The sequence below is a fragment of the Nelumbo nucifera genome, chromosome 4 (assembly GCF_055504915.1).
Source record: "Nelumbo nucifera cultivar China Antique chromosome 4, China Antique-T2T, whole genome shotgun sequence".
NCBI classification, from domain to species: domain Eukaryota; kingdom Viridiplantae; phylum Streptophyta; class Magnoliopsida; order Proteales; family Nelumbonaceae; genus Nelumbo; species Nelumbo nucifera.
The window spans coordinates 11,003,240-11,031,116 of record NC_142652.1 but is presented as its reverse complement, the minus strand read 5'-3'; the positions used below and the strand labels follow the sequence as shown (position 1 = coordinate 11,031,116).

The 27,877-nt window shown below is 36.7% G+C and overlaps 1 protein-coding gene across 1 annotated transcript; it reads right to left on the bottom strand.

Moving 5' to 3' along the window:
* On the bottom strand, positions 1–24,335 carry LOC148792013 (serine/threonine-protein kinase ATM-like). Its single transcript, XM_088903080.1, has 18 exons — positions 24,105–24,335; positions 23,892–24,000; positions 23,642–23,785; positions 23,131–23,292; positions 22,845–23,031; positions 22,549–22,705; positions 22,331–22,470; positions 22,120–22,207; positions 21,513–21,616; positions 20,836–20,934; positions 20,267–20,323; positions 19,578–19,659; positions 14,569–14,643; positions 9,656–9,703; positions 3,265–3,335; positions 1,547–1,595; positions 477–548; positions 1–264 (listed from the first exon to the last, which is right to left on the bottom strand). Exons 1-18 carry the CDS (start codon positions 24,171–24,173, stop codon positions 109–111), a joined length of 1,869 nt encoding a protein of 622 aa, XP_088759206.1. The 5' UTR covers positions 24,174–24,335; the 3' UTR covers positions 1–108.
* Between the last annotated feature and the right edge of the window lie 3,542 nt (positions 24,336–27,877).

The following is a 27,877-nucleotide window of genomic DNA, read 5'->3' as shown; positions in this document are numbered from 1 at the left end:
GTCAAGGAACACCCAATCATAAGCTTTTCTAAGCCCCAATGATAGAAACAACAATGTCCAATTGGCAACCTACAACTAATTTTGGCTACACCAATTCAATTAATCCCATCACAATGAAGAAATGCCACCAAGGGGACAAAATAAAATCGATTTACCAAACAATACAAATGCCAACTCATAAGAAACCAGTATGGTCCAGGAATATAGAAATCGCTTCATCTCAGAGAAAAAGCCTAGGAGAAATACGTAGTATTCATTATCTACCTGAAACATCAAAAGTAATTCATGACAACATTAACTCAAAAAAGTTGAAAATTACAAGAAAGAATGAATATGCATGCTTTACTGCATTACGAACATGAAATATGCAATTCAAATATGTTGACAACTGAATTCCACTTCCACAAACTTCAGTGGCTTATTATTGCTCATGCTAGGATGAAAATAAAAGGTTAAAACAACAAGAAAAACCAAACCTTCCCGTTTAATATACTCAAAACTGCTCTTAGTAGATTTCGTCTAAGATGTAAAGCATCCCGAATGTCACCCTACAATCACCACCACATTGGAAACAACAAATAAGACTGCAAAAGCAATCTGAAGTTTCTTCAGAACATTGAGACAATGGAATAGTTAAATAAGTTAAAATGAGGACAATGAGGTTAGATATACTGAAAATGACGACAAAATAAAAGATGCTAGACAAACTCAAGATTTCCAAATGGAATACATAATTGCATATATATGTAGATAGATATAATAACATTTCATTTGTCAAAGGACTCAAAGCTACAATCTCAAATATTACAGAGTATGAATTTCTAATGACTTTAGAGGGGAGAAAGAAAGTATTCCAATTAGAACTGTTTTGTTCCTCTTCTTTGGTCCTAATGCAAATTCAGAAGCATGGAAAGAATTCGTGGGGAAACAAACCAATTCTCCAATTCCTCTACCATTGTCAGAATTTTTGGGTTATAGAATATTCGTACTCTTTTAGTTTTTTTTATTTATTCAAGTAATCGGTGCCTTAATAACTGTTTCTTAGAATTTTATTGCTGTTTCAAAATTATTATTTATGGTACTAAGCACCAATTAATCACTGCATGACCTAGACATTCCTAAGAAAATAAATACAGTTTTACAAAGTCAATTAGAACAAGTCACAGAGTAGCCCAATAAAGACAGTCCCAAGAAGCCCCTTGTTTGACTAATGAATCAGCTACAGCATTTGCCGATCTGCCCACCCACTGAACACTAACTCTCATATTGCTAGTTAGCCGTTTCACTTTTTTGAACAGATCTCTATAACCCCATTTGGTAGACTCCAGGTTCAAGAGCCACATACAAAGTATACATCAGCCTTGCTTGAGCCCAGCACCTAAAAAAAATCATAAAATCCCAACAAACTCCCCTCCAAGTCATCCCCACTAACCATTTAGCATCAACAACATTTTATATTTCCTTAGTTTTCCAATGAAGAATATTCTAGGTGATGATGATGGTGATAATGTTGAAAACGAGACTCACTGATAAGTGAACTACACACCTGAGAACCTTTTCTTGAAAAATAGCATGCAATGAAGTATAGAGCAGACCTGAAAAAAACACACAAAAATTTATATTAGATAACAAGACAACCAGTGAAAAGAGCATTATCAACTCTAGGATTTTTTCGTGGAGCAGAAAATCTCAATGTGATTCAACCTGGGACCAATTCAATATCAATAGATTTAATTACCATATAAAACAGAAAAGAGTGTGAATGTATGGCATGCTACTTTTTTCCTGAAGTAAGGTTTTGTATTAATGATATAGATAAAATGCAATACAATGATAGGCCATGTATACCTCCTGTGTATTGGATTATACAACTTGTTAGCAAGAAATTAAGACATCTCTGTCAAAAAATCTGTTATAGCCCAACCCCCTCAGATCCTTAGGAACAGCCAACTATGAACAAAGCTTTCCTTTAATTCTGTTCAGCATAACCTCGTCTCTCTACACTCTTACTTTTTTTATGAATAAAACAGCAGTTAACGTGACTGAAATTCTTACTTTGCAAGTAACTATTATAGCCATGAACAACCCACAAATTCTTCATCAAGCAATTTCAATTAACACCCCTAAAGGACTGAAATTAATATAAGTTTGTTATTCTTCAGTTTATGCCAAAACCCATAGCTTTCCCATTTCAGCAATTTTTGTCCTTTGGTGCCCAAACCACCTTCAAATGCCACCATATCATGTTGACCCTCATAAGTTTCTATTACCATTAATTCATCCCAAAACTCCATTTGAACCCCTAGTTCTCGGAATATTGGCAGTTTCTATCATTAAGGTGCCTTTTGTTCATGGGAAACCTGCTTAGAATGCCGTGAAATTAAACCGCTACAAACAACCCACCATCCTAAAAATCTTCACAAAGTTTTATTACAGTTAGTTTTTCAATTTTCTATTTTTCATGATCCCAAAGAGAATATGCAGTTCTCAGTGATTTGATTCAAAACCTCTGTAATCCTATTAATACTTACCTTCAGTCCTAAAATCATAGTAGTCCTATTAATTGGCATTAGAACAATAAGTCTTACATCAGAACCCAAAGAGAAAAAGGTCCAAGATGAGGCCTATCACTAGATTAACTGGTATAAGATCCTATCCAAACCTACAAAGAGGCTGCTCAATAGCTGAATCACCAATTTCATGAACACTGAGTAAGCGAAAAAACACCACACATCAACTATCCCTTTGGAAAATTAAAAAAAAAAAAAGCATCCAAAGGCATTTTTGTTGGACACCTCAGATTTCACTCTTCGTCATATTAGATAGGGCTTTATAGAAAGAAAAATAAAAATAAAGGGAACAGCATTTCCAGTATCTTAAGTACAACAAAAGCATAAAATGGCAACAAGGACCAATCTGAAACTGAAGGCTCTCTGTGGAATTACATCAATACATGCTGATTCTTGAAGTCATGGTGATTACTCATATTCATCAAATAAGTTTCCATCAAGAGCCCATGTTTCATGATGATATTTCAGATACAGCATTGATAATACCAAAAATAAGCAAAGAAAACTAGAAAAATGTTAAAAAGCACCAATAAAAGAATATATGATGACAAATAAATACCCAAGAAAACTAAAAACGACATTTAAGCCTGCAAAATAATAGAAACCTAAAAGAGTGGAGGACAAATACACAACAAAAACAACCATCTAGTTTAAAAGTAAAAGATGATACAGAATCGAAAGGCAAAATGGTTACACTGATGGCACATGCTTAAATAACCGGAGGTCCCACACATCTTGAGGTACATGAAACGTACTTATCAGGTCCTGAAAGATACATATATAAATAAAAAACTTCAATGCTCTGAAAAAACCCACACATTAAATTTATTAAAAAAAAGACCCACAGATTAAAAGGTATTGGCATTATCATATAAAAGTAAATTCTCAAGCTGACAAGCTTGAATATGAAGGTCTTGGTGGGTATCGGTCCACCTTCCCAAGACGCCGGATAGCAAGGACCAACATTGGACAATGGCTAGGAGGTGAAGAATTAGCTAGAAAGATGCTATTAGAGTTGGAAGAGAAAGAAGTATCAGATCTTCATATTCAAGATTTAAACTTTTAAACTGGGGGAGATCTTGTTCGGATAATGAGGGGAGAGTTGATGAATTTTTAAATCTTTCGGGTAGAGACTTGCAGGGGTGCATTGCTCATTGGGTTGGAGGTTGTATTCGGTTAATTGGGTTGTTAGAGTAGTTATTGCTCTGGAGTGGTTTATTGGTCTGTAGTGTGGTCTGCTGTTGCTTAGGGGGAAGAGTGCAGTGATTTTTGTTGGGAATTTATTAGTGGTATTGTTTCAGTTAATGTGCTGTTGGGATGTGGTAGAAGGCTTTTTTCTTACTTCAGTTTTCTAAGTGATTGCTTATCACCAGAGTATGTTCTCTTTTTTCTTTCAGTAAAATTTTTATCATCAAAAATTTGACAACAAGTTGACTAGTCCTGGCTGTTTGTTCCACCCACAGTAATAGATTCTCTATGTCAAGTTTTCCCATGTTGGTTTAGTCATTAGCACCGTCAAGGCAATGCCTAAAATATTTGTGGGTTTATATACTAATTTCTTTTTATTATTTTCTTATTTGTTAGGGTTCAATCAAGATTCAAAATACCAATACAACCAGATATGGTGGAAGGGGTATTATTTGAAAATATAATAAGTAAAATATAGTAATATACATAATTAAACTATAATACTTATGGGTTTATATACTAATTTCTTTTCATTGAATACTCTTCCATTCCTTTCTTCCTGTACTGTCCATAAGACTTTGGCCCTTGTGCATCTCCATAGGATTCTTCCCCTTTTTTGGCCATTCAAAAGTACCATCATCAAACAAACTGGCCAAACTAGTAGGAGAACCACTCCCAAACAGGAAATGCTCCACAAGCTCATTCGTACTTCTAATACTAGTATAAATTAGTAGATCTACAAAGGTCTCCTAGTTTAAATAGGAAATTTCTATTTTCTATTGGAGTTTGAATCTAAATAAGAAGTGTGGTTTCATTTCTTACTTAGTCTATAGAAACAGGTTGACAGTCTTGTAAAGTACTCTGTAATTATTATCATTGCAGAATGTCATTAAAGGAGTTTCATTTCTATTTTCTGCCATAGCTTTTTTTTTTTGAGCAAAGGTAACTTTTATTAAATTAAAACAGGAACAAGTACATGAGAAAATGTACTACAAGCTAAAGCAGCTGAGACAGAATAATAGAGGTATGCAGAAGTCACTATACAAACTTTCCTTAGAAACCCCTGATTTTGCAAGAATGTCTGCAACAGTGGTTTGCTCCCTAGGAATCCAGACCAGATTTACTTTCAATGCCTCTAAGATATCTCGAGCTTCAGCTAGCAGATGAGCAAATCTCCAAGGCCCTCCTTCCTTCTCCCTTAGCCAGGCTATCGTATTTGCAGAGTCCCCTTTTATAGTTAAGGAGCAAAAGCCCAGCTGTTTAGCAAGCCAAATTCCTGCAAGTGCTGACAAGACCTCTTCTTTTGTAGCATCAGCTCTCCCAATCGGACCACTATAAGCCCAGCTGATCCCCCTCTCCCCACAGAAGACACCACCAATTCCCGCTTGGCTGGTACCTTGGGCACTACCATCAAAGTGTAGGATGAACCCACCTTCTTCCCTAATAAGGCTTCTCATGGTTGATCCAGATGTAGGAGAGGACTGCAGGATGGCTGGAAGGTTACTTTGGAGGTCATTTAGAGACAGACCTTTGAAAGCTTCAGAATAAACCACCCAAAGGTTACAGAAGAAAAGTAATGTAAGAGATTAGGTCTTCCACATTTCTGAATTTGTTTTCAAAGGTTCTGTTGTTCCTTTCTTCCCAAATACCACAAAGGACTGCATGTGTCACTGTACTCCAATATACCCTTCCTCTTTTTCCTAGACCTTTGCCTTTCCACTGCCACAGGAGGTCCACTACCTTCTCAGGGAAAAACCAGCTGTAACCAAGTTTAGGAAGAAACACCAAACCTTCCTAGTGACAGGGCAGTGGAGAAGAATGTGGTTAGCTGTTTCACCATCACCAAGGCAGAGAGGACAGACATGAGGGGACATACATAACCTTCCTCTAAGCTTTTTCTGTATCAAATAACAAGTATTTATTTTCTTTAAGCAGGCTTCCCAGACAAAGAAAGAATCTCTAGGGGGAACATGTGGTCTCCAAACGTTCTTAACTGGGAAGGGAGTGATCTGATCTTCTGAAACTAGAGCCTTAAAAAAGGAGTTAGGTGAGAACTTGCTGGCAGGATTAAGCTTCCAAATCCTTTTCTTCCACATAGCCAGTCTTCTCTCGCATTTTTCTACTGCTGGATCCCAAAAACTTTGACTCCTTGGATTCCCACCAAAAAGCATTCCCAAATAGGTGATAGGAAGTTTCTCCAATTTACAACCTAACAGCTCCTTGAACCTTTCCAGCAGAGAGCCATTTACATTTATGCCTACAGTACTGCTTTTGTTGAAGTTAATTCTAAGCCCAGTCACCAGCTCAAAAATATTTAATACCCATTTTAGGTTGGAGATGTATTCCCAATCCACCTCCAAGAACAAGATTATGTCATCTGCGAACATCAAGTGAGATATCTGAATTTCTTCCCTACCTACCCAGTGTTTTAAAAGCGCAAGGCGCAAGGCGGAAGGAGAGGCACACGCCTTTTTGAAGCAAGGTGCAAAAATACAAAAAAAAATGCTAAAAATTCAAAAAAATCAAAAAATATTAAACACAATATTAATAAAAAATATAAACATAAATTTTAAAATAAACGTTTTTAAAAACCTATTATCTAAAATAAAAATACATAAACATAATATGTAAAGCATACTCAAAATTTCAAATGAGAATTTAAAAATGAAATCAAACATATAAAACATTTTCAAGCATATAAAACCCACAATCTCTTTTTTCTCAATTGCATTACTTCAAGTAGCTAATGAAACATATCACATTCCTAATTCTACGAGCCGCCTTTGTGCCACGCCCCTCGAGTCTAGCCCAAACAAGTCCATGTTAGGGTCTTAAATTCTTAGTTTTCACACAAAAAAAAATAATGATTTTATAGCTTTAATTGTTTTTTAAGAAGATATATTATCAGGATGAATGAATGGACAACATTACCAAATAGGGGGTTCTCGAAGCTCCAATGAGTTGTTTGGTAATGTTGTCCATTCATTCATCCTAATAAAATATCTTCTTAAAAAGCAATTAAAGCTATAAAATCATTATTTTTTGTGTGAAAACTAAGAATTTAAGGCCCTAACATGGACTTGTTTGGGCTGGCCTCGAGGGGCGTGGCATGGGAATCCGGGGGCAGAGCCCCCAGCCCAGCCACTATACTCAAAAAAAGGAAAAAGCGTCAAATTTTCAAAAGGTGCATGCTTGGGCTGAGGCGCAAGGCACACCAGGTGTGTACCTTTTGAAAGGGCTGCGCCTGGGACCTGGGCGAGGCGCCTACCCTAGAATGCGCCTCGCCTGTGCGCCTAGGCACGCCTTTTAAATCACTGTACCTACCTCAAATCCTTTCAGCAGGTTTCTCTCCCTTGCTTTTTGAAGTAAATAACAAAGGATATCAGCTACCAAAGTAAAAAGTAGGGAGGAGAGAGGGCACCCTTGTCTCAGGTCCCTGTCTACATTAAAATAGTCAGTCAGCTCTCCATTTATTAGGATTGAAAACCAAGCAGAACTTATACACCCTCTAATCCACCTCACCCATCTCCTTCCAAAGCCTCTCAAGTTTAGAATCTCCAACAAGCAGTCCCAATCCACTTTATCATAGGCCTTTTTCTAGATCCAGCTTGATTACTACCCCTGCCTTGTCACTTTGTCTTCTTTCTTCTACACATTCATTTGCCACAAGTATACTATCAATAATTTGTCTCCCTTTCACAAAGGAAAATTGGCTGCTTGAAATTAAATCTTTCAGCACCTCCTTTAGTCTGGTCGCTAGAACTTTATCCACAATTTTGTATAAGCTCCCCACCAAACTGATAGGTCTGAAGTCTTTAACTTCCAAGGTCCCCTCTTTCTTTGGAACTAGAGTGATAAAGGTCGAGTTGTTGCCTTTATTCATGACAGCCGAAATGTAGAAATCTGAAAACACCTCCAACAGATCAGACTTAATTGTATCCCAACACAACTGAACAAAATGGGCTTTTGTCTTTATTTGTCCCAAACTCTCAGCTCCGTCAGGAACTAGAAAAGAGGGTCGGGTCTCCCTCTCGGGTCAGGTTTTGTTGGGATTGCCTGTCTGCAACCAGCTTTCTCTTTCTCCTTGAACAGCTTTTTGCTTAAAATTTAAATTTTGAGTGGACTTTCCTTTTCTTCCGCAAGCTTCCTCCACGTTACCGCCAAACTTCCTAAAACAGTTATTGTGCTTGGCTTTGCTTCTTCCAAACGTAATCTCTTCTGTTGCAGGTTGGTTGTGCACCCCACACAAGTTCACCTGGTTAGTAGTTGGCAATGTGACTCTCCTTGACTTGGCACGTGTGTTGGGCTCGGGTTGGTGAGTTGATTCAGTTTCTTCCTCCCCAGGCTCGACCTTCTTCCTTTTGACCTCAATTGAACGGTGGAACCAAACTTCTCTGTCAAGAATGGGAACTACTCAAGGTATCGCGAACACTCCTCTCCCTTTCACCCTAATCCTAGCAAACCGAAGCACCTGGAAATCTCTCATTCGATTGTCAATAACCTCCAGTCCCCCACAGAGACTTCCTATTTGGTTAAACGTCTCCACTGTCCACAGATGAAAGGGGAGGCCGTGTATCACTATCCAACCATCAAAACTCAGATTTGTGAGGTTGTCATTCACTTTCAGCCACCACCGGTCAATCAACACCTTCTTCCCATTCACAAACACTGATCCCAACCTCGCCCACTTGCTGACTGTCTCCTCCGACGGGGCAAACCCCACCGCCTTGTTTGTTTCAAAGAGTTTCAGAGTTAACAATGTCGGGGAATGCAAGTTCGTTGAGATGCCCAGTTCCACGTCTCTCCAACTTATGTCCTCTGGATTGGTGCATACGAAGGTTGTCTTCCAATTTCCAAACAGACCAAGTCTATGGACCATGGATATGAAAGCTCTTCCTCCAACCACCGTCACTCTGCTTCTTCCTTTCTCTAAGCCTGGAAATTCCTCTATCAAGGGGGGAACAACTTCTGGTCTTTCCTTTCTGGCGAGAAACGAAAAAGTTTTTGACATCGTTTCCCACCCTAAAGTGTTAGCTTCTTCTGGAATACAAATGTTTCTTGTTCTTCTCGCTCCTTCCCAAGGGCTTAACCTTATGTATCTTCCCCATCTATTTTCAGCAACTGAAAATGAGGTTATCCTTCACCTGTCCGCTCGTCTTAACGATTCAAAAAGTCTATTGCGGTTTTCTAGTAATTTTTCCAAAGCACCTACAATCCAGCTTACCTCATCTTCTTTAAGAAAGATTCAGGACCATGCCCCTCTTCCCCTCTCTGTAATCACCAACACCCCATCCCTGAGAGATCAGCTTGTATCAAGTTCGAATGTTTTGGAGCCAATGACAATACACCTCCTTTGACCTTTTAACACCATTTGGAACCAATGCCAGAACAGACTATCCTTGCAGCATTGGAGGTTCTCGTCACCATCAAGGATGAAAGACTACTCTAGCGGTGTGTGGGATGGAACCCTGGGGGTGTGGGGGATGGAAGGAGAGGAGAACAGAAAGTTAACAGCATTCCTGTTAAGATCGTTAGCATTGATTCCTCTAAACAAATCTGAGTTAGAAGCCCACAAATTGCAGTGATATTTGATATGAGAGATCAGCTCACTCTTGGATTTAGCCTTGTTTTCAAACAGTTGATTGTTCCTTTCCTCCCAAACTCCCCATAGCACAGCATGTAACACTATTTGCCAGTCTTAATTTTAAGTCAGTCTAAGCTGTTTTTTTTTCAATTAAAGTTGACTTCTTCTACAGTATTCTCTTCTTGCTTCTTCTACATCTTTGTTTGCTTGATATTACTTGTAGCCGAAGCCTACTACTGTGTGGAGAACCGTTTCTTCTTTAATAATCCAAAGAAAAATGTCAGGAAGACTTGACACATAGAAAGGCTCATACATTTGCATTCAAAATAATATTCCCAAGAAGTATCAAGGCAGCATCAACCTGTGGAATGATAAACATGGCATAACACATTAGAACATGAGATACATGGAAAAAATATTGTAAAATGCATAGCATAGAACATATTTACAGTGTTGTCAATAAAAAAGCTAGAGCAAGAATAATAAGGAGAAAGGAGAAGCAAGCTCATTAATGACTATTTGGCACCTAGGCGATAACTAGTCAATAAAAAAATGTGTTCTAAGTTAACAATATCGATGCAATCTCATATATAAGTTAATATAGACCACAATTGCGCAAGAAAAGAATGATATTGAACATTAAGTTTACAGTCTTGTTTTGCAAAGTGCAAACAAATAAAAAATTAGGCTAGAAAGGCTATGATAGGGAATCAGAGCCATTGTTTTCCAAAGAAGAGTGCAACCTTGACCATTAGATGTGCCCTTTGTAGAAACTCCATACTAACATACTATTTTTTTTATCAATAAAAGGAGATTTTATTAAAATCAAGTTCAAGTATTACAATAAGGTGGGAGTTTTCTCCATCCTGAAGACAGATTTAAAATTTATAATGTTCCCCAAAACATTTGATGCCTAGCTATCCCTTGTTTAGCTAGGCCATCCGCCATCCCATTTGCTGTTCTTCTTACCCATTTAAAGAAAACATTCAGTTCCCTTGTTATGCTTTCTATTTCCCAAAAAGTATCTCTGTAGATCCGCAATATTTGAGAGCTACATTTTGTCCAATAAATGACCACCTGAGAGTCCCCTTCCACCTCCAAGTTGTGGAAACTAAATTGCTTTGTAAATTTTAAACCATGGAGTAGTCCATACAGCTCAGCTGTCAATGCATTACCATCTGCCAAGGGTCCTGAAAACAATTGTAACACCTTTCCTTCTGTGACTTGGAAGACCCTACCCAGCCGCATCTTGATTACCAATATAACTTCCACCAAAGTTGAGTCTAACAAAGTCAGTTGCTGGGGGTGTCCAGTCCATAGTTACTCTTTCCTTGACTTGAGCTGATAGTGCCACTTCCTTCCAAGTTCTCAAAATGCCATTTAGTGAGAAAACTTGGAAATCCTCCAGGGTCTTCACCCAATGTGCAGCTTTAATTTTGATTGTGTCACTGATCTCCACCTCTGTTCTACTCTTTTCACTGAAAATCCTCCCATTCCTTTCTTCCCGAACAGTTCATAACATGGCTGCTCTCATTGCTTTCCACATAATTCTTCCCCATTTCTTTGGCTGTCTCAGGAAATTTGGATCAAAGAGACCCACCTCATCCTATGGAGGAGTCCACGTACACCCAAAGAGAGAATAAAGATGCTCCCATATGCAAAGTACAAAAGGACGGGTTAAAAAATACGGGAAATGGTTTCACCATTGCTTTTGCAGAGAAAGCACATGTGAGGGGATAGGCACTTATTTGGCCTTCTTTTCCACAGCATATCACAGCTTTTGATCTTTCCAAGGAAGGCTTCCCAACAAAGAGCCTGAATTTTTGGAGGAATTGGCTGACTCTAAATTTCTTTCATTGGGAAATTCATCCCCAAAGGAGAAGGCGAACTAAGAAATTAAAAAAAAAAAAAAGAAGTACAAGTGAAAAGGCCATCTAGAGAAATGGACCAAACCCTATTGTCCTCCACATTTTGATCTAAGAAGATAGAGTCAAGTCTAGCCAAAAGAAGAATGGAAGATTCACACTCTGTTTCCCCAAGTCCCCTTCTAAACCCAAGATCCCAACTTAAACCTGAGGTAGAGAAATTCACAAACTTAGAAATGGGTTCAAATTTGTAGTAGGAGAGTGCATAAAGCGCAGGAAATTGGACCTTTAGTAGTTGTTCACCTATCCAAAGGTCCTCCCAAAACAAAACTCTCAATCCATTACCCACATCATATTAATAAGATTAACATAGGAGGGATATACCTCAAAAATTGCATTCCAAGGGGAGAATGAAGTTGCATTAGTTGCTACCTTTGCATCCCAGCCATTGTCCGATTGACCATGTATGCTTTCAATTACCTTGTGCAAAAGCCTATCACTTTCTAAGGGAAACCTCCACAGCCATTTTCCTAAGAGGGCTAAATCTTTTTGAATTAAATTTCCTATTCCAAGTCCACCCTTTTCTTTGGGCTTACTAACTTGTTCCTTACTAGCATACTATTGATTGGAAGAAAACTTAAAATAACTCCTACACTGCCTTCTTTTATTTTATGTTTTTTTCTATTTTATATACCATCACCTAACCATATTCCCTCACATATATTTAAAGCAGCAGAAAGAATATAACAAAATGCAAATATATTCTGTAATATTTCAAATAATCAGATATATATATATAAACAGCATTGTCTACAATAGTAGCATTCTTTTTTTGTTGTTTTTTTGAGTTTTTCTCTTTTTTCTAAAAGATGAATATAAAGTCATTAACCCATCAGCACTCTAAGACATTTCGCTGTCCAATGCCTAATGCACTTTTCCATGAGAGAGAGAGCAGGTGATCCGCTGCAACAGTAGAAATCTCCAAAATGGAGTTTTCCAGGAGAGAACAAAAGGTCATAAAGGAGATGAGAGTGAAGAAATCCCTATTATCCTTCCCTTCCTCCCCGAGTTCCCACAATAAATCCCTGATTAACTTCTCTAGGATTCTATGAATCCTCACAAAAATCTTAAAAACTGATAGATAGTAGACAGGCCAATATGCCAGAGTTTTTTTTTTTTGATAGGTAATAAACAAAATTTTCGTTAAAATAAAAGAAAAATACAAGATGATGGTGATAAGGCATCACCCAATTACAACCATGAATGAAAGGATCCAACCTCAGAACAAATCTTCCAAATTACAGATCTGAATTCCCAGCACTTCCCTAACTTTTCCCCCAGTTCCTCTTTATCAATATGTCTAAATTCTGGATGAACCATAACACAATCAGCAACCAACTTGCTTACAGCAGCTACTATCCTGTCCATGTTATAGAATTTGACATCAAAAATTCTTCTATTCCTCTCCTTCCATATATTACAACATATTGCGAACGGAATGCAGCTCCAAATCACCTTAGCCTTCTTGGAACCTCTTAACATTGGCCAAGCAGAAAAGATTTCTGAAGCTGAATTTGGATAAAAATCAGGTACCCCAAACATTTTGGTGAACAATCTCCAAAGGAAGTCAGCAAACTTGCATTTGATAAACAGATGTCTGACATTCTCTTGTTCCTCGCATAGCCAGCACCTATTCACCATACTGAAGCCTCTTAATTTTAGATGATCCACTGTTAAAATACTGTCCACCGCCACTAACCAGGCAATGGTTCTACCCTTGGGGGAACCGAATTTCCCTGAACTTCTGACTGGTTTGGATCTAAGCTGTTTATGCTAAGTGCTAGATAACGGGATTTGATCAAGGTTGATTTGATCGAGATTAATCATTTCTAATTAGTTGTTTTCTGTTTCACTAAAATCAAGGTGTTTTAATAATTCTTTTTTTAACATTTCTTGATTCCCATAAAAACTTTTCATCTTTTTCCAATCCTTCTCAATTTTGCAAAAACTTTCAAACGCCAAACAATAGCCACAAAACATCCTATTTCCATGAGACTATTCCTAACAAGATTAAAATCTTGATCATTAATTGCAAGGAGGAAGGCCATCACTAAGGGAGGAAGTGGCTTTTCAAAAATTGAGGGAGAGAAGGGGATGGCTTCAAACCTCCAAGATAAGTTTATTAGGAGTGGTGTCGATTATGAGGTTTCCAAAGTGGTTGTAGGAAGACTGGGTTTGGATCTTGGTCGCAGGGATAAGGAGAAGAGGTCTGGTGAAAGTGGTGAGGTTTTGGAGATTCCTAAGAAGACCAGAGCTTCAAACAAGCTTAATGTGATTCATGTAGCGAAGGTTTTTTAGAGATTGAAAGATGGTTTGGTGGGAGCTGGGCAGACTAATAAGTATAAAAGAATTTACAAAAGAAAAGAGATTAAAAATAACCCCCTAGTCTCAAGAACTTGTGCCTGGAGTCGCCCCTCTCTTCCAAAAGAGCTAGAGAGGTTTCCCCTGTGGTGGACTCCCAAAAGATGGAGCCGAAAGTGCCTGACTGTTTAGAAAAAACAAATTGGTCCGATGTTATTTGGAAAGAGGTTCCTGTTGAAGTGACGGCAGGGGATAAGGCAACGGAGTTAAGAGGAGTGGACTTGAAGACTCTAGTTGATAGAGAGGTGGAGTGTTTCCTGCGTTTAGTGCTTTCTCATGTTTTTCTTTCTTTGTTTCTTCATTGCTGTAGGCGGTTAGTTGAAGTAGTTGTTGGGTCTGTGGGTGTTATCTTAACACCTGACTTTAGCTTGTATTCAGCTTTTCTCTTGTAATATTTTTTTTTTACCTATCAAAAAAATATATATACAGATTGGCATCAACTTCCAAAAAGGTTTTCCAAGTTAAAAGCAGTGTTTCAAGGTGTAAAACAAACCAGCAGTTGTAAAGAACCCAGCAATCAGCATCATCAATTAAACATCCAAATGCAATGGCATTAATTTGCAAAAATTACGAACTAGTAAGTAAGAAAATAATCAATGAACATGTCAACTTAGAAGATTTTTGTTCTCAAAACTAGACATATGATGTAATCAAACTTACAGTCAGAAAGCAACCAACATCATTAACCAATCACCAGAGGAGTTCACATCTGCTGTGACCACGGTCACAGAACCCCCCTCCCCCCACACCCCAATGAAACACAAACACACTAGCAATGGAAATAAATTCAAAACACCACCTGAACTGCTTTTTATTTCCAGCACTGATGTATTCATGTTTCACCAGGGGGTCACAGGGGAGTTCTGTGACTACAGTCACAGCAGACATGCTCTCTCGGCAGAGTTTGTTTCAGGGGAAAAATTGTTGACAGAAAACTTACAACTGAAGTCACATTACTGAATATAGGCAGTCCATGCATTAAACAGCTCCATATTTTATGCCAACTGCTACCAAGCTGAAAAATATGTGTATTGGTCAATCAATTTTTTCAACATATTGACAAAATAACTAGAAACCAAAATAACATAAAGATATTAAAGAACTTGTGGAAGGATTTTCTTTAATAAATCTAGACAGAAAGAGGAGGTGCTGGAAAGGAAAATAGTGTTTAAGGTATGCCATTGGGTAAAGACCACTACATCCTTAGATAACTTCTCCATGGATGATATAACAAGGTGACAATGGGTGGCTGATTCTGCTAGACCAAAGTCAAACAGATTAGTGCAATGGAATCCTCCCCAAATTGATGCCCATAAGATAAACTTTGATGGGTGCAGCTTAGGCAATCCTGGACTATCAGCTATTGGGGGAATTATTAGAGACTGCATGGTTTGCTTAATAGTCACCTTGTGGTGTTAGGTCATCAGATATGACAAAACCAAGATGAGAGAAATCTTGAGGTTATCCCCTCCATCAGATATATACCTGGTTCTCCTCATGGTTTTTCCCTCCATCAGAAATGAAGAGGCCCAAGATGGCGGGGGGGATCATTAGGTCTCTTCGTTATTTCGTTATAATCTCTTGAGAACACAAGAGGAGGATCCCTCAGGGAATGGTGTTGAGACTGATAGGAAGAAGTCTTCAGTACCTCATCATCATCAATGCCTTGTCCCAACTATATGGGGTCAGCTACATGAATCTTGTTTTGTCAATCCATTCTATTTAAAGATATCCGCTATTAAATTGTTTCTTATTACTTCTACGCATGTCCTTTTTGGCCTACCCCTAGCTCTTCTAGCCCCTTCAAATTGTAATGGATCACTTCTTCTAGCTGGCGTAGTTGGGGGTCTTCTATGCACGTGCCCAAACCATCTTAGTCTACTCTCTCTCATTTATCACCTATTGGAGCTACTCCTAGGTTCTTACTGATAACTTCATTCCTAATCCTATCCTTTCTAATTTTTCCACTCGTCCATCTTAGCATTCACAGTTCTGCCACATTCATTTTCTGGACATGTTTCTTGACTGCCCAACACTCTGCTCCATAGAACATAGCTGGCCTTACAACTGTTTTATAAAATTTTCCTTTTAATCTAAGTGGTATTTGCCTATCACATAAAAGTCCAAATGCACACCCATCCATTTTGCCCATCCTGCTCAAATTCATTGGATGACATCCTACTCAATCTCTCCCTTGTTATGAATTATTGAACCAAGATACCAGAAATGGTCACATCAAGTTATCTCTTGGCCTCCAATCCTAAGTGTATCTTGATTTACACTCCTATTCTTAATAAATTTACATGTCATATACCATGTTTTAGTCTTACCTATTTTAAAACCTCTTGTTTCCAAGGCATTTATCCATAAGCTAAATTTTGCATTTAATCCTTCATTAGTTTCATCAACTAAACATCCGAAAACAACATGCACCATAGAACTTCCCCCTAAATATGTTTAATCAATTCATCTATGATCAATGCAAATAGATAATGGCTAAGTGTTGAACCTTGGTGAAGACTCATAATAAATGTAAAATATGAAGTCTCTCTCACTGGTGTTCTAACATTGGTTGTTGCTCCCTCATGCATATCCTTAATTAGGTCTATATACCTATTTTGGACCCCTTTCTTTTCCAAGATCTACCATATTATCTCATTAGGAACTCTATCATATGCCTTTTCTCAATCAATGAACACCATATGAAGATAAAGGTCTTTTTCTCTATGAACTTTTCTATCAATCGTCTCAAAACAAATATAGCTTCCATGGTTGATCCCCCTGGCATAAAGCCAAATTGGCTCTCTAATATACTTGTTTCAAGTCGTAATCTTTGTTCAATTATTCTCTCCCAAAGTTTCAAGTGTGGTTCATAAGTTTAATTCCCCAATAGTTATTACAACTTTATATGTCACTTTTGTTCTTAAATATAGGAACCATACCGCTATTTCTCCAATCATGAGACATCTTTTTTTCTTTTACTATCTTGTTAAATAGCTTGGCTAGCAATAACAAGCCTACCTCTCCCATACTTCCTTCTATTGGAATCCCATCAGACCCTAACACCTTTCCCTTCTTCATCTTATTTAGTGCCTCTTTTCCTTCAATAGGCCTAACTCTTCGAAGATATGTATTATTTTTAACACTACTAGTATTGCTAGATTCTCTTTTATTAGCACCCTCTCCATGTTCATTTAATAATTTTTCAAAATAGTTTTTCCATCATTGTTTGATCTCTTCATCTTTTACCAAGACTCTTTAATCTTCACCTTCAATGCACCAAAAATGGTTTAAATCTTTGCCTTTCCTTTCTCTCAGCTTTGTTAGTTTATACATTCCTTTTTCTCACTCTTTAGTGCTGAATTTATGGTAAAAGTCACTTTTTTTCATTCACTTTTTTTTTAACTTCCTCTCTTATGGTTTTATGTTTTTCCCAATTTTCTACATTTCTAGCTTTTTGCCATTCTTTGTAGCGTGTTCATTTTAATCTAATTATACTTTGAACCTCTTCATTCCACCACCGAGTTTCTTTAGTACCTTGTCACTTCCCTTTATATTCTCCTAAAACATCATTTGCTACTTTCTTTATATTGTTTCACATTTCAAGCCAAATATCATTAATCTTGCCATCTAAATTCCAATTTCCTTCTATTATCAATTTGTTTCTGAATTGAGCTAGTTTTCTCCCTTTCAAGTTTTCCCACCTAATTCCTGGACACCTATTTTTTCCCTATTTCTCTTCCATTTCCTAATGCGCACATCTACCACCACTAGTCTATCTTGTGTTCTTAAGCTTTCTCCCAGAATAACTTTGCAATCTTTACACATCATTCATTTTGTTCTCCTCGTAAGGAAAAAATTCAATTTGATTTACGTTTGACCCACTTTTAAATGTTATGAAGTGTTCATCATTCTTTTGGAAAAAGGTGTTTAAAATTGCCATATCATAAGCTACTGCAAAATCTAGTGTTGTACCTCCTGATTCATTCCTCTCCCCAAACCCAAATCTTCCATGCACCATATCATATCCTACACTTCTTTTACCTACATGCCCATTTAAGTCTACTCCTATAAAAATCTTCTCTTCATTTGGAATTTATTAGATTAATCTTTCTAAGTTTTCCCAAAATTGTCTTTTAATGTTTTCTTCTAGGCCCACTTGAGGTGCATAAGCACTAATTATGTTAATAATTTCCTCACTTAGAACAAGTCTAATTAAAATTATTCTACCCCCAAATCTTTTAACATTTACAATTTCATTTTTTAAATCCTAATCTACTATTATCTCTACACCACTTACCTCTCCCGCATACCATAATTTGTAGCCAACAAGTCTTTAGTACCTATTAATCAAATTATTCAAAAGTCTTTTGTATGAACTGTTCGGCATGCTCCAGTTTAATAGGATGGACCACAACGCCACATCGATATCAGAATTAAGAAAAAAATTGGGAGACCTTTCAGGGAAGACATGCAAGGTGTGTGTAATAATTTAGATAATTGGAAGAAAGAGACAGACTTGAGAATGACCCCGAGAAGGATTCAGGGTTCTGTTTTAGTTGTCAAGAGCATGGAATCAAATGATGCTAGTATTTATCTGCTGATATACCCGTTGCACTAATGCAATTCTTACTTACTGTGAAACAGACACAGGGGGGCTGTAGAAAGGGAGGTAGGTGGAGCTGGGGTTGTGGAAGGGGCAATATCTGGAGCAGGGATCATAGAAAGGGAAAACATAGCAAAAGCAGTAAAAGAAATGTCTTTGCTTCTGATTTGGTTTCTCCCAAGTCTAATTTGGGTAGGAACCTGGAGTTTTAGTTCCAATGGGGCAGACAGTGGGGGCAATATCAATATATTAGGGGGCCCAGGTGTGGCTCACCAGACTCTATCAAAGGAGTTTATCTTTTTGCTTCCCACTTATTAATGATCTTTAATATAAAATTGTTTTGCTCTTAATTAGCTTTTTTATTATCAGAGGTCGTTGCTAGTTTTGATGTTGATTTGTGGAAAAAGAAAAACAATTGGAGTATTTTTGTTTTCTGGAGTGGTAGTATTGTTCTTGATTTGTTTCATTGGAAGTTTTTTTTTTTTGATGAATGAAGAAATTTATTAATTCGGAAAAAACACCACTGAAGAGGCACGAGCTATTATCTCTTCAGAAAAGTATTACATCAAAATAAAACAGAATTAACCATAAATAAAATTACAAAGCAGCCCAAAATAGCTGCTCCCTTGTAGCCCCCTGCTTAGCTAACCCATCCGCTAAGGTGTTTGCTGATCTTCCCACCCATAGAGAGGTAACAGTCATATTTCTTGTAAGCCAGTTTACTCTCCTTAATAAATCTCTGTGTTGCCACATGGCTGAAGCTGGGTCTTTCAACCATCCCATCCAATCTCTTTGTTTGATTGGAAGTTGGGTTACTGTTATTCCATTTTGTTACTTTCTCTTTTGAGCGATTTCTTATCACCTCTTGTACTTTCTTTTTTATTTAATACATTTATTTTACTATCAAAAATAATAAAAGAACAGAAACGTACAGCATTTACCACTACCATACTGGGGAATAAATGGTTACTTAAAATTGACCAGGATTTATTGATATAAGAAACACCCATGGGAAAATCCCCACACTAACCAAAACCAAGGTCTCCGAACCCAACATAAAGAAATTAATGCAAAATATCCTACAAATTCTGACCAATAGGGACTCTAAAACCTTGCACTACTAAAGAAGCAACAAAAATAAATATCAACCAGAAAAACCAACCCATATAACCCACAACCAAGTCAACCTCAGACACCCACCCCTAAAAGGGGAGAAAAGAAAAAAGGCAGAGTTACTAGGGTAATCAGCAATTAGATTTTCAAAGGGATCTCCCTGTAGTTTGTGCAAGAAGTAAAACAAGATGGGTATAAAAATAAAATGTAAATAATAAAAGAAGAAATACCTCAGTATAAATACGAAATGAGCATTGCCAAAGCTCCACCCTTGAAACAGGAAGCAACACAGAAGACAGTTCCTGCAGGCTCCTTTAAGATGCATTGCATAAAATAGCAATTGAGAGAGAGAGAGAAAGAGAGAGAGAGAGAGAGAGAGATTACAAGTACTTCCAGGAAAGATGAATTGCAGAAAAAACGCGCATTCAAAGAAGAGAGAAGTATGTACAACAATATAATGAATCATATGGGCAGAATGCAGGCATTCTCTGTTCATGAGTAATTAGTTCAAAGGGCTTAGCTGGCTGTAGTCTCAGTCAGTTTTCGGATCGTTGGGATAGTTTAGTCTTTGTATCCCCCTCTTCTGTTTAGTGGAGTTTCTTGTGTTTGTTGTGTCCCCCTCTGTGTGTGTGTGTGTGTGTGTGTGTGTCTGTGTGCTTTGTCTCCCTCCCTCCCTTTGTGTGTGTGTGTTTTCTCTATCTGTATTGCCCTTTGGCTTGAGGGTGTCCCTCTCCTTTTGTTCTAATATAAACTTTCTCGTTATCAAAAAAAATAATATGCATATCAATAAAATAAAACCTAGAAGAGAAAGGGAACCAAAAAAGAAAAAAAAAAAAAAAAGTGATGCCACTGAATAAAAATTGAGCAACTGGTCATTATCATACTCGTGATCAACATGGGAAAAAAGTAAGATGCATACCTCAATACCCAGAGCAAACCATTATATGAATGATCCTTATTTCCATCATTCAATATCCTGCAAGCAAAAGAAAAAACAAAAAAAAAAACTTAATTTATTGATCCAAAATGAAAGAAAAATTAAGCATACTTCATCAACTATGATGACCATCCGAGCAGGTAAGTGGACCTCCACAACCATATGTAACGGAGCAACTAATTGACAACAATACAAAACTCTTTCAAGTATATACCAAGTAGCAACTAATTGACAACAATGCAAAACTCTTTCAGGTATACAGTCAATATGTGGATGCAATTGCCTAGGGCTTCCTTAGGCCCCAAGAACAAAAGGACTTCCACAAGATCATCTGAAATGTCAAATAGCTCAAAATTGAAAGAAAATCCTGGAATTCGATAAAATTTAAAAACTAAATAATATGTACTTTTTGAGTTCTTACATCTGAAACTATAATTTTTTAATGATGTCTGGAACTATCATTAAAAGATAATCAACACATAGCATGGTACTTGTGAATTTATGCTTATAGATTAGGCAAGAGATTGTACCAAACATGGAAATGCAAGTACCTATGAAAGCTTTCACAGATGCCCTCAAACCAGTAGATAACAAGATCCTTAGAAATACGAGAATGATAATTCCGAATGAGAAAACAAAAGGCACTATTCCTGCAGCACATGGTAAGAGGAGGAGAACGTTCACATGTAAATACAGTATAAGAGATCAAGACAAACATCAGTCATAGTACTAGTTACGAAGAAAATACTGACAATCATACAGACAATAATTAATTTTAATACAAGATATTAAAGTATCCAATAAAGAAGGAAAATGAAATATAGCAATCAAGAATTGTTTAGCTTTGATAAACAATGACCACCGTGAATCGGTGGAGCCCTCAGGAGGAGTGGGTTCCACCTAGTAACAATAGAATTAAATTGATCCTTTAAAAAAAAAAAAAAACAAAGTATAGAATTGAATTGAATTTTGTTGGTAGCTTGTTTGGAAATCCAGGTCCTTCAGATATAGGGGGAGTCCTCAGAGATGGTATGGGTGAAGTTTTGGCACTTTTTTTCTGGCCCAACTGAGGATCATCAAAGAATGAAGAAGTTTTCACTTTTCTTCTATTTTGATTTTTTACAATTAAATTTGTATTAGTATCACCGTAAAGAATCTCCTGGATGGCATGTCAAGGACATCAAAACCAAAATGTACTTTACAGAAAACAGGTTTGGAACAAAATTACCATAGCCATTTCCCTTTCATGAGCCCCTCCTTTATACAGGTAGCAGCATTCTCCCTCCTAGAACGTTTTTCTGAAGATGATGCTTTAGTCACTTTAAAGCATGCCTGGAAAAAACAAAAACCATTTAAAAGCATCCACAAATCCAATCAGAACATTCTTCAGCAGTTAGGAATATATTTGTCTATTTATGTTAAATTTACAGAACCTATCTTCTTTTGATTTATTATAAATTTCTGTGAAAACTCACAACCGCAAGGCTGCATAGCCTGTATTCATTTCCTCAATGAAATCCTTGAGGAAGCCTAGAGGATTCTCACAACTTTTTCTATTAGTTTTCTAGGAACAAAAAACAGCATAATTAGAGCTACAAACAATTATATTTTTAAGAAAAAAATAATTCCACAAAGCGCCTAGGTTGAAACAAGTTTAACTGTCTATCAATTTCTAAAATTCCAAAAAATATCATAAGATCATCCCTAGGTTCCTTGACAGAATCTAAGCCCACAAAACAATTAAAACACAAAAATAATAACAGAAAATAGAATACAACATCTATGAATTGCTTAACAGGACCTAAAATGGACAAGCATGGCCTTGAGACAAGTACCCAGAAAAAAACAGATGCTGCAAGCTCCATCAAACCGCATTGTGAGGATGTCAACGCTCCAAGCTTATCAACTCTAGCTGCATCACTCCTGAATGTAATATATTTTCACCTCAAGAACTTTTGGGACCATACGATCGGGAAAAAAAAAAGAACTTTTGGGACCACATCGTTTGAGTACAGACAGATCAAATTGCAGAACATTGAGACTCACCGGGGCAAAGAAATGTTGGCAATGTTGTTCTGGTCAAGTTCCTTACAGACAACATCTAAAAGTTGTTCAATCAAATGCCTCCCATCAGCAGCACTCCTTATTAGCTTTATCTGTAATCTAGCATACATAATAAATGCATCCTAACACCACAGAAGAATGTATCAGATTCCTTCCATAATATCAGAATAAAGGCATATGGAAACGCTTGGATAGGAAACCTTCAAACTCCGATCATGAGTTGTGATCCAAAAACGAAACAAAAACTCCTCTACAGCAAGGTGGATCCTCATGGAGTGGTGCCCTAGATTTGGACCATCCTTTGACAAATATGTATTAATGCACTCAATAAGTTTCCGTGAAATCTTCCCCTCATCTCTGAGAACGTCACAAGAAGGAAAATTGTCACAAAGCATGATCAGTAACTTGAAAAGAAAACAAAAAAAAATAACAAAATGTTGGGTATGAAGTGAAACACCTGAGGGCACAAAAATAAAACCAAGAAGAGATTATCTACCTTACATGTGAGAAAATTCCAACGAACCCTTTAACAATGTCTTCCCTGAGATCATCAGTGAAATCTCCAGGAGGGTTTTCCAAAAGGGAATGGAGTGTCAGGATGTAGCGGAATACTTCCTCTTTTGGATAAGACTGAACACTATTCAAGCTTGTTTCCACCTTGCCCACATACAGAAGCACTAGATCTATCCAAGTAAAGAGAAAAGTAGAACACAGAAAAATGAGCAGTGATTTACAAACTTGAGGAAATAGTGAGAATTAAATACATTAAATACACAACTCACTGCAGTAAACCCGCTTCCTCATGTGAAAACGATATTCTCTTACTGCTAAAAGATGCCGCAGAATAATCCCATATTCGGACTGAAAGCTAGGGACATCCCTTAAGACATCCCATATGTGATTGAAAAGTTGCTTGACAACAGACAACAGAAGTAGCATCTTGCCTGAGTGAATAAGAGGAGGGGGAAATTATTAGCAAATTCAAAAGGTCATATCCATTAAAAATGAAACACACACACATAGATGTACAATTTATACAAAGAACAGTGAATGTTTTTGCCAAATAAAAAGGGAACATGATATCTCAAAAACTCATAGCATCTCATTGTTCAGCATTTAATTTGAACTCCCATTCTCTCTTTTAGTTCAATTTGATCGAGCCTTTTCTTTGCTTTCTCTATGTTTTTATAGTAGGAGCTTCTATATAAAACATCTCTACCATGGAAGTTATCCAACATACCATCTACCAAAGGAAAAAGTGGAGTGGGCCACCATAGAAATTCAGTTACTAACCAGAGTATTTAGCACCTTCTGCTCGTTGGATACCAATTCGAAGAGTTTTTGCGAAAAGCAACTTGGGGGGGCGCTTTTTGCTTGTGGATATTTCCAAGGTTACACATTGGATAAGCAATTTTATGATAAATGGCCATGTTTCCGCTGTAAATAAAAGGTCCAAGCAATGCATCAAAAAACAAATTCAGTCTTCATACCACAATAAACGCCTGGCCAGTACACAACATATATGAGTAGGATTCAAGCTTACAGTGCGGAATCTCGTTTGGTTTAAGTTTCAGAGTATTCTGGACGAGAAGTTTGCAGAATCCAAACGACCGTTCTCCTTCCAACCAGCTATTTAACAGTTTTATGCTTTCCTAAAACATCGGCAAGAAAAAATAAATAGATAGAAAAATAGATAGATAGAAAATGGAGTAAAAAAGGCTTTACCAGAAAGGCATTGGAGGGAGCATGAACTTACTTCTCGAACTTTGGCTTTATCTGATGAAAGCTTAGACACTATTTCTTGTATATCTCTCGTAGTAGCCATGGTCTGTCTGCAACTTAGAGTTCAGAACTTGAAGCTTGTTCCTGGGATAAGCATCTACTGTAACTTTTATGTGACCAATCCGTCGTGAAAAGCCAGTGTTTTTCTGCTACTAATTTGAACGAAATGGCGAGAAACGACGACGGCAATCGGAGAGTAATACGTGAGGGTTTGGCACACAAAAGAGGTATTTTGTACTTCGTACACCAGAATCCGCCAAAACGAGTTCCGTGCCCGTTGATTCAGAAGAGACGAACCCAAACGGGTAAAACCGCAAAATCGCCAAAGCCAGGTTGCAAACGGATCGAGTCGAATGTGGATCCAAATTTGGTTCGCTTATATTGGAATTCGAAACGGATCGACAACATCGAATTGGTTTCCCCCGTTCGGGATTGCATTTGGTTTTGCAATTTTTTTACGATGATGATAAAAAAAAAAAAAAAAAATTTTTGTATTTCCTTGCAGATCAAAATTATTGTTATTTGTTATACTTGTTTTTTATTAATTTGATGAATATACAATATTATTAGAGATCCAAAATCCCATTATTCCCCCATTTGAGGGAATGCCCCTTCTTTGAGACTGAAATCCCATTTTTTTGTTGATTCTAATTTTCATTTTCAAGACCATTTTGATTCCAATTTCGACTGTAAACCAAACAAGCCCTTATACTTTTTTGTATTCTTATTTTATGTTTTTATGTATTTTCACCCTTTTAAATTTTTATTATTATTTAATTATGACATTTAGATTTGACACGTTTAATCCAAATGTTGAATTATTGACTTGCCACCAAAAAGGAAAACAACTCATTTCTTTTTGTTGCTTTTAGATTTATATTTTATTTCTATCATCAATACAAACAAATATTATTTATCACACTTAATTTTCTTTGATGTAGTTAATTAATATAGGATTCAATGAAATAATGAGAGTTATACCCAAAACACATGACTTAATGAGATGGAACTAAATGATGAGAAAATTAAGTGATCAGCTTTAATCAGTGCAAGGCTCGTTCAAACAGCTCTTACAGCCTTGCATTTGTGAATATCTCCATATATATGTACTTCATGGGGAGATGTTCCCAATGCATGGTTGGGAGAGGTTATTCAACTCGAAATATAATTGTTCAAATTACATTGTATGCTCTCATAATCCTATATAAACCAAATTCAAAAATTGTAATCAAACAAAAGTTCCACACTATCATTACGCTTTTAATAGTAGTATGGATTTTATGCTGGATTATTTTAGAAAAAAATGAAATAATCAAAACAATATGTATCAATAATAAAATAAATTTTAACATGATTTTAATAATGTATTTGGTGAATACAAATAATTGAAAATATATTGTATGAAATAAAACATATATATATATATATATTTAAATCGAATTATGACAAATTATGTGCGATCGGATAAAGGTGAATTCATATTTGATTCAATCATAAGTGGATCAATTCTCAATATTGATTTTGGACAAAGGGATGAAGTGGGCATCCCTACCACGTAGTGTTTTCTCCTTCATAACAGATGGTAGTCTACTTCCCTGGCCCATCACATTAATTGGACATAATGGGTTGCCTCATTGCCTGCTAAAGATAAAACTACCTTATTTGTTTCCGGACACCAAAACGATAATTTCATTAAATGCCCATCATCACAAGCACAACTGCATGTTATAGTGATCGAGGAAAAAAACTAATATGGATATAAGTCGGACTATATTCCATACAAGTGATAACCAATTAATTTGTAATCATTCAAGTTCACTTGAATTTCTAATTGGTTAAAGATTGTCCACGCACCATGCTTTTTCTCGTATTTCATCATTGTAATTGTGTGAAGAGATTTCTAAATTTGGGATTGCAATTTACAGTTGCCCTCAAAGTATCTGCGGAGATGGTAACTATTCCTTTTACTGTCTCTCATCCTGTCTTGGTAAGGCAATTTTTTCTGGAAAAGTATGGACAGGCACAATGTATATTTCTAAATTCTACTGTAGAATTATAAAAACCCCTATTCTATACATCAATGCCCATTCGTGAATTGACATCAATTTCAAGCTGGCACCTACCCCAACTATATTTTCGGTCTAACAATTTTGCCCCTGTGCTGAACCGTCATTCTCCCCTTTGTTTTAATCACTGGTTGAATTTGGGGCAGGTTTTGTGGAAACCATGAACCCGTGATTGGGGATGGGATGATGGTGGTACTTACCTGCCTCACTTAAGACGTGCCCTAAATCCACCCTCATTAAAATTAAAGTGTGTGTATAAGTCCCTCGATCCATATATATAATAGTATAATATAATATAATATTACAATAGGTATATTTTATATATATTATATACTAGTTGTGACCTATGTGATGTACTGGCTTTGTTAAAATAATTTAAGACAATATAGTTAGGGGTGCAAGTTGGATGTATCCAATTCAAGCCCAACTTATTTCAATCAAAGTTTTTGCACAAATTGGGTTTGGTTTTTTGAACTTTAAGATGGGCTTGAGGAAAAAAAACTCGGGCTTAATCTAAACTCAAATTGGGCTTAGGTTGAGGCCTCAGGTACTGATCCAGTTTAATTTAAATTTGCCCAACATTATATATATATATACAACCTATTCTATCTAGAAATTGAGTTACGCTCAACATGCCCAAGCCTAGCCCAAGCAAAGATGGCAATAGAGTGTGTTCAACGAGGATTTTGTAAATTCTATTTTCTATCTGCCTAGCGGGTTGGATTTGGATAATCCAAACCCTCCCTGTATTCAAAGGTTGGGGTGGGTTGGGTTTGAAACCTGCATCTAATTTCCTATTATTTCTTATTATATAAAAGCAATAAATAAGTAAAATAACATAAATAAACAACAAAATTTTCAATTATTTGATTAAGATGTAAAATAACACATAAACTATCAATTATCATTTACATCTAATTCAAAATATTATTAAATTCAACACCCAATGCATAAAGTTTATATGCATTCCAATAATATCATACCCTACCTGTAATGTACGGGTTGTATAATACTAAAACTTGACTTGCCCCAAAACCTGTACTTCAAAAAAAAAACAAAAAATGCCCTATCAAGGTGGATAGGGGTGAATACCCACAAGGTAGCATAGAAATTGCCATTCTAATTCCCATGACGTTTAGTTAACATTGAGTTGGGCCTAGGTTGGTAAACTCAAGCTTAACCTTGAATTGGACCAAGCTTGAGCTTGATGCTTGAGACTTATGATTGGATTGACCCTCAACCCGATCCAACCCACTCAAGTTGCACCTAGTAAGGACCTGTGTGATGCATGGGCTTTCTTAAGCAAAGATAAACAATAAAATCACATAAAAGTAGACAACTTCTTTATATTTAAATTTTTGTAATAATTAATAAATAGTTATATTTTATATACTACTTTTAATAAATTTGTATAAAAAAATAATAATTAATTCCAACTAGGTTGTTCATCAAACTGGTGAAAACGGCCAACACGACCCAACTCAACTCGATTTGGTCAATTTTATAGTATTTCTGGTGGGTTTCGGTTTAGCAACTTTCCAACCTAAGCAAGTCGGGTCAATTTTGGTTTGGTCATTTTTAAATAGACAAAAACCACAAAAAGCAAATCGACCCAACCATATATGTACTTTTTAATATGGAAAAGTAGGAAATTTTCCATATTCCTTAATTTAAAATATTT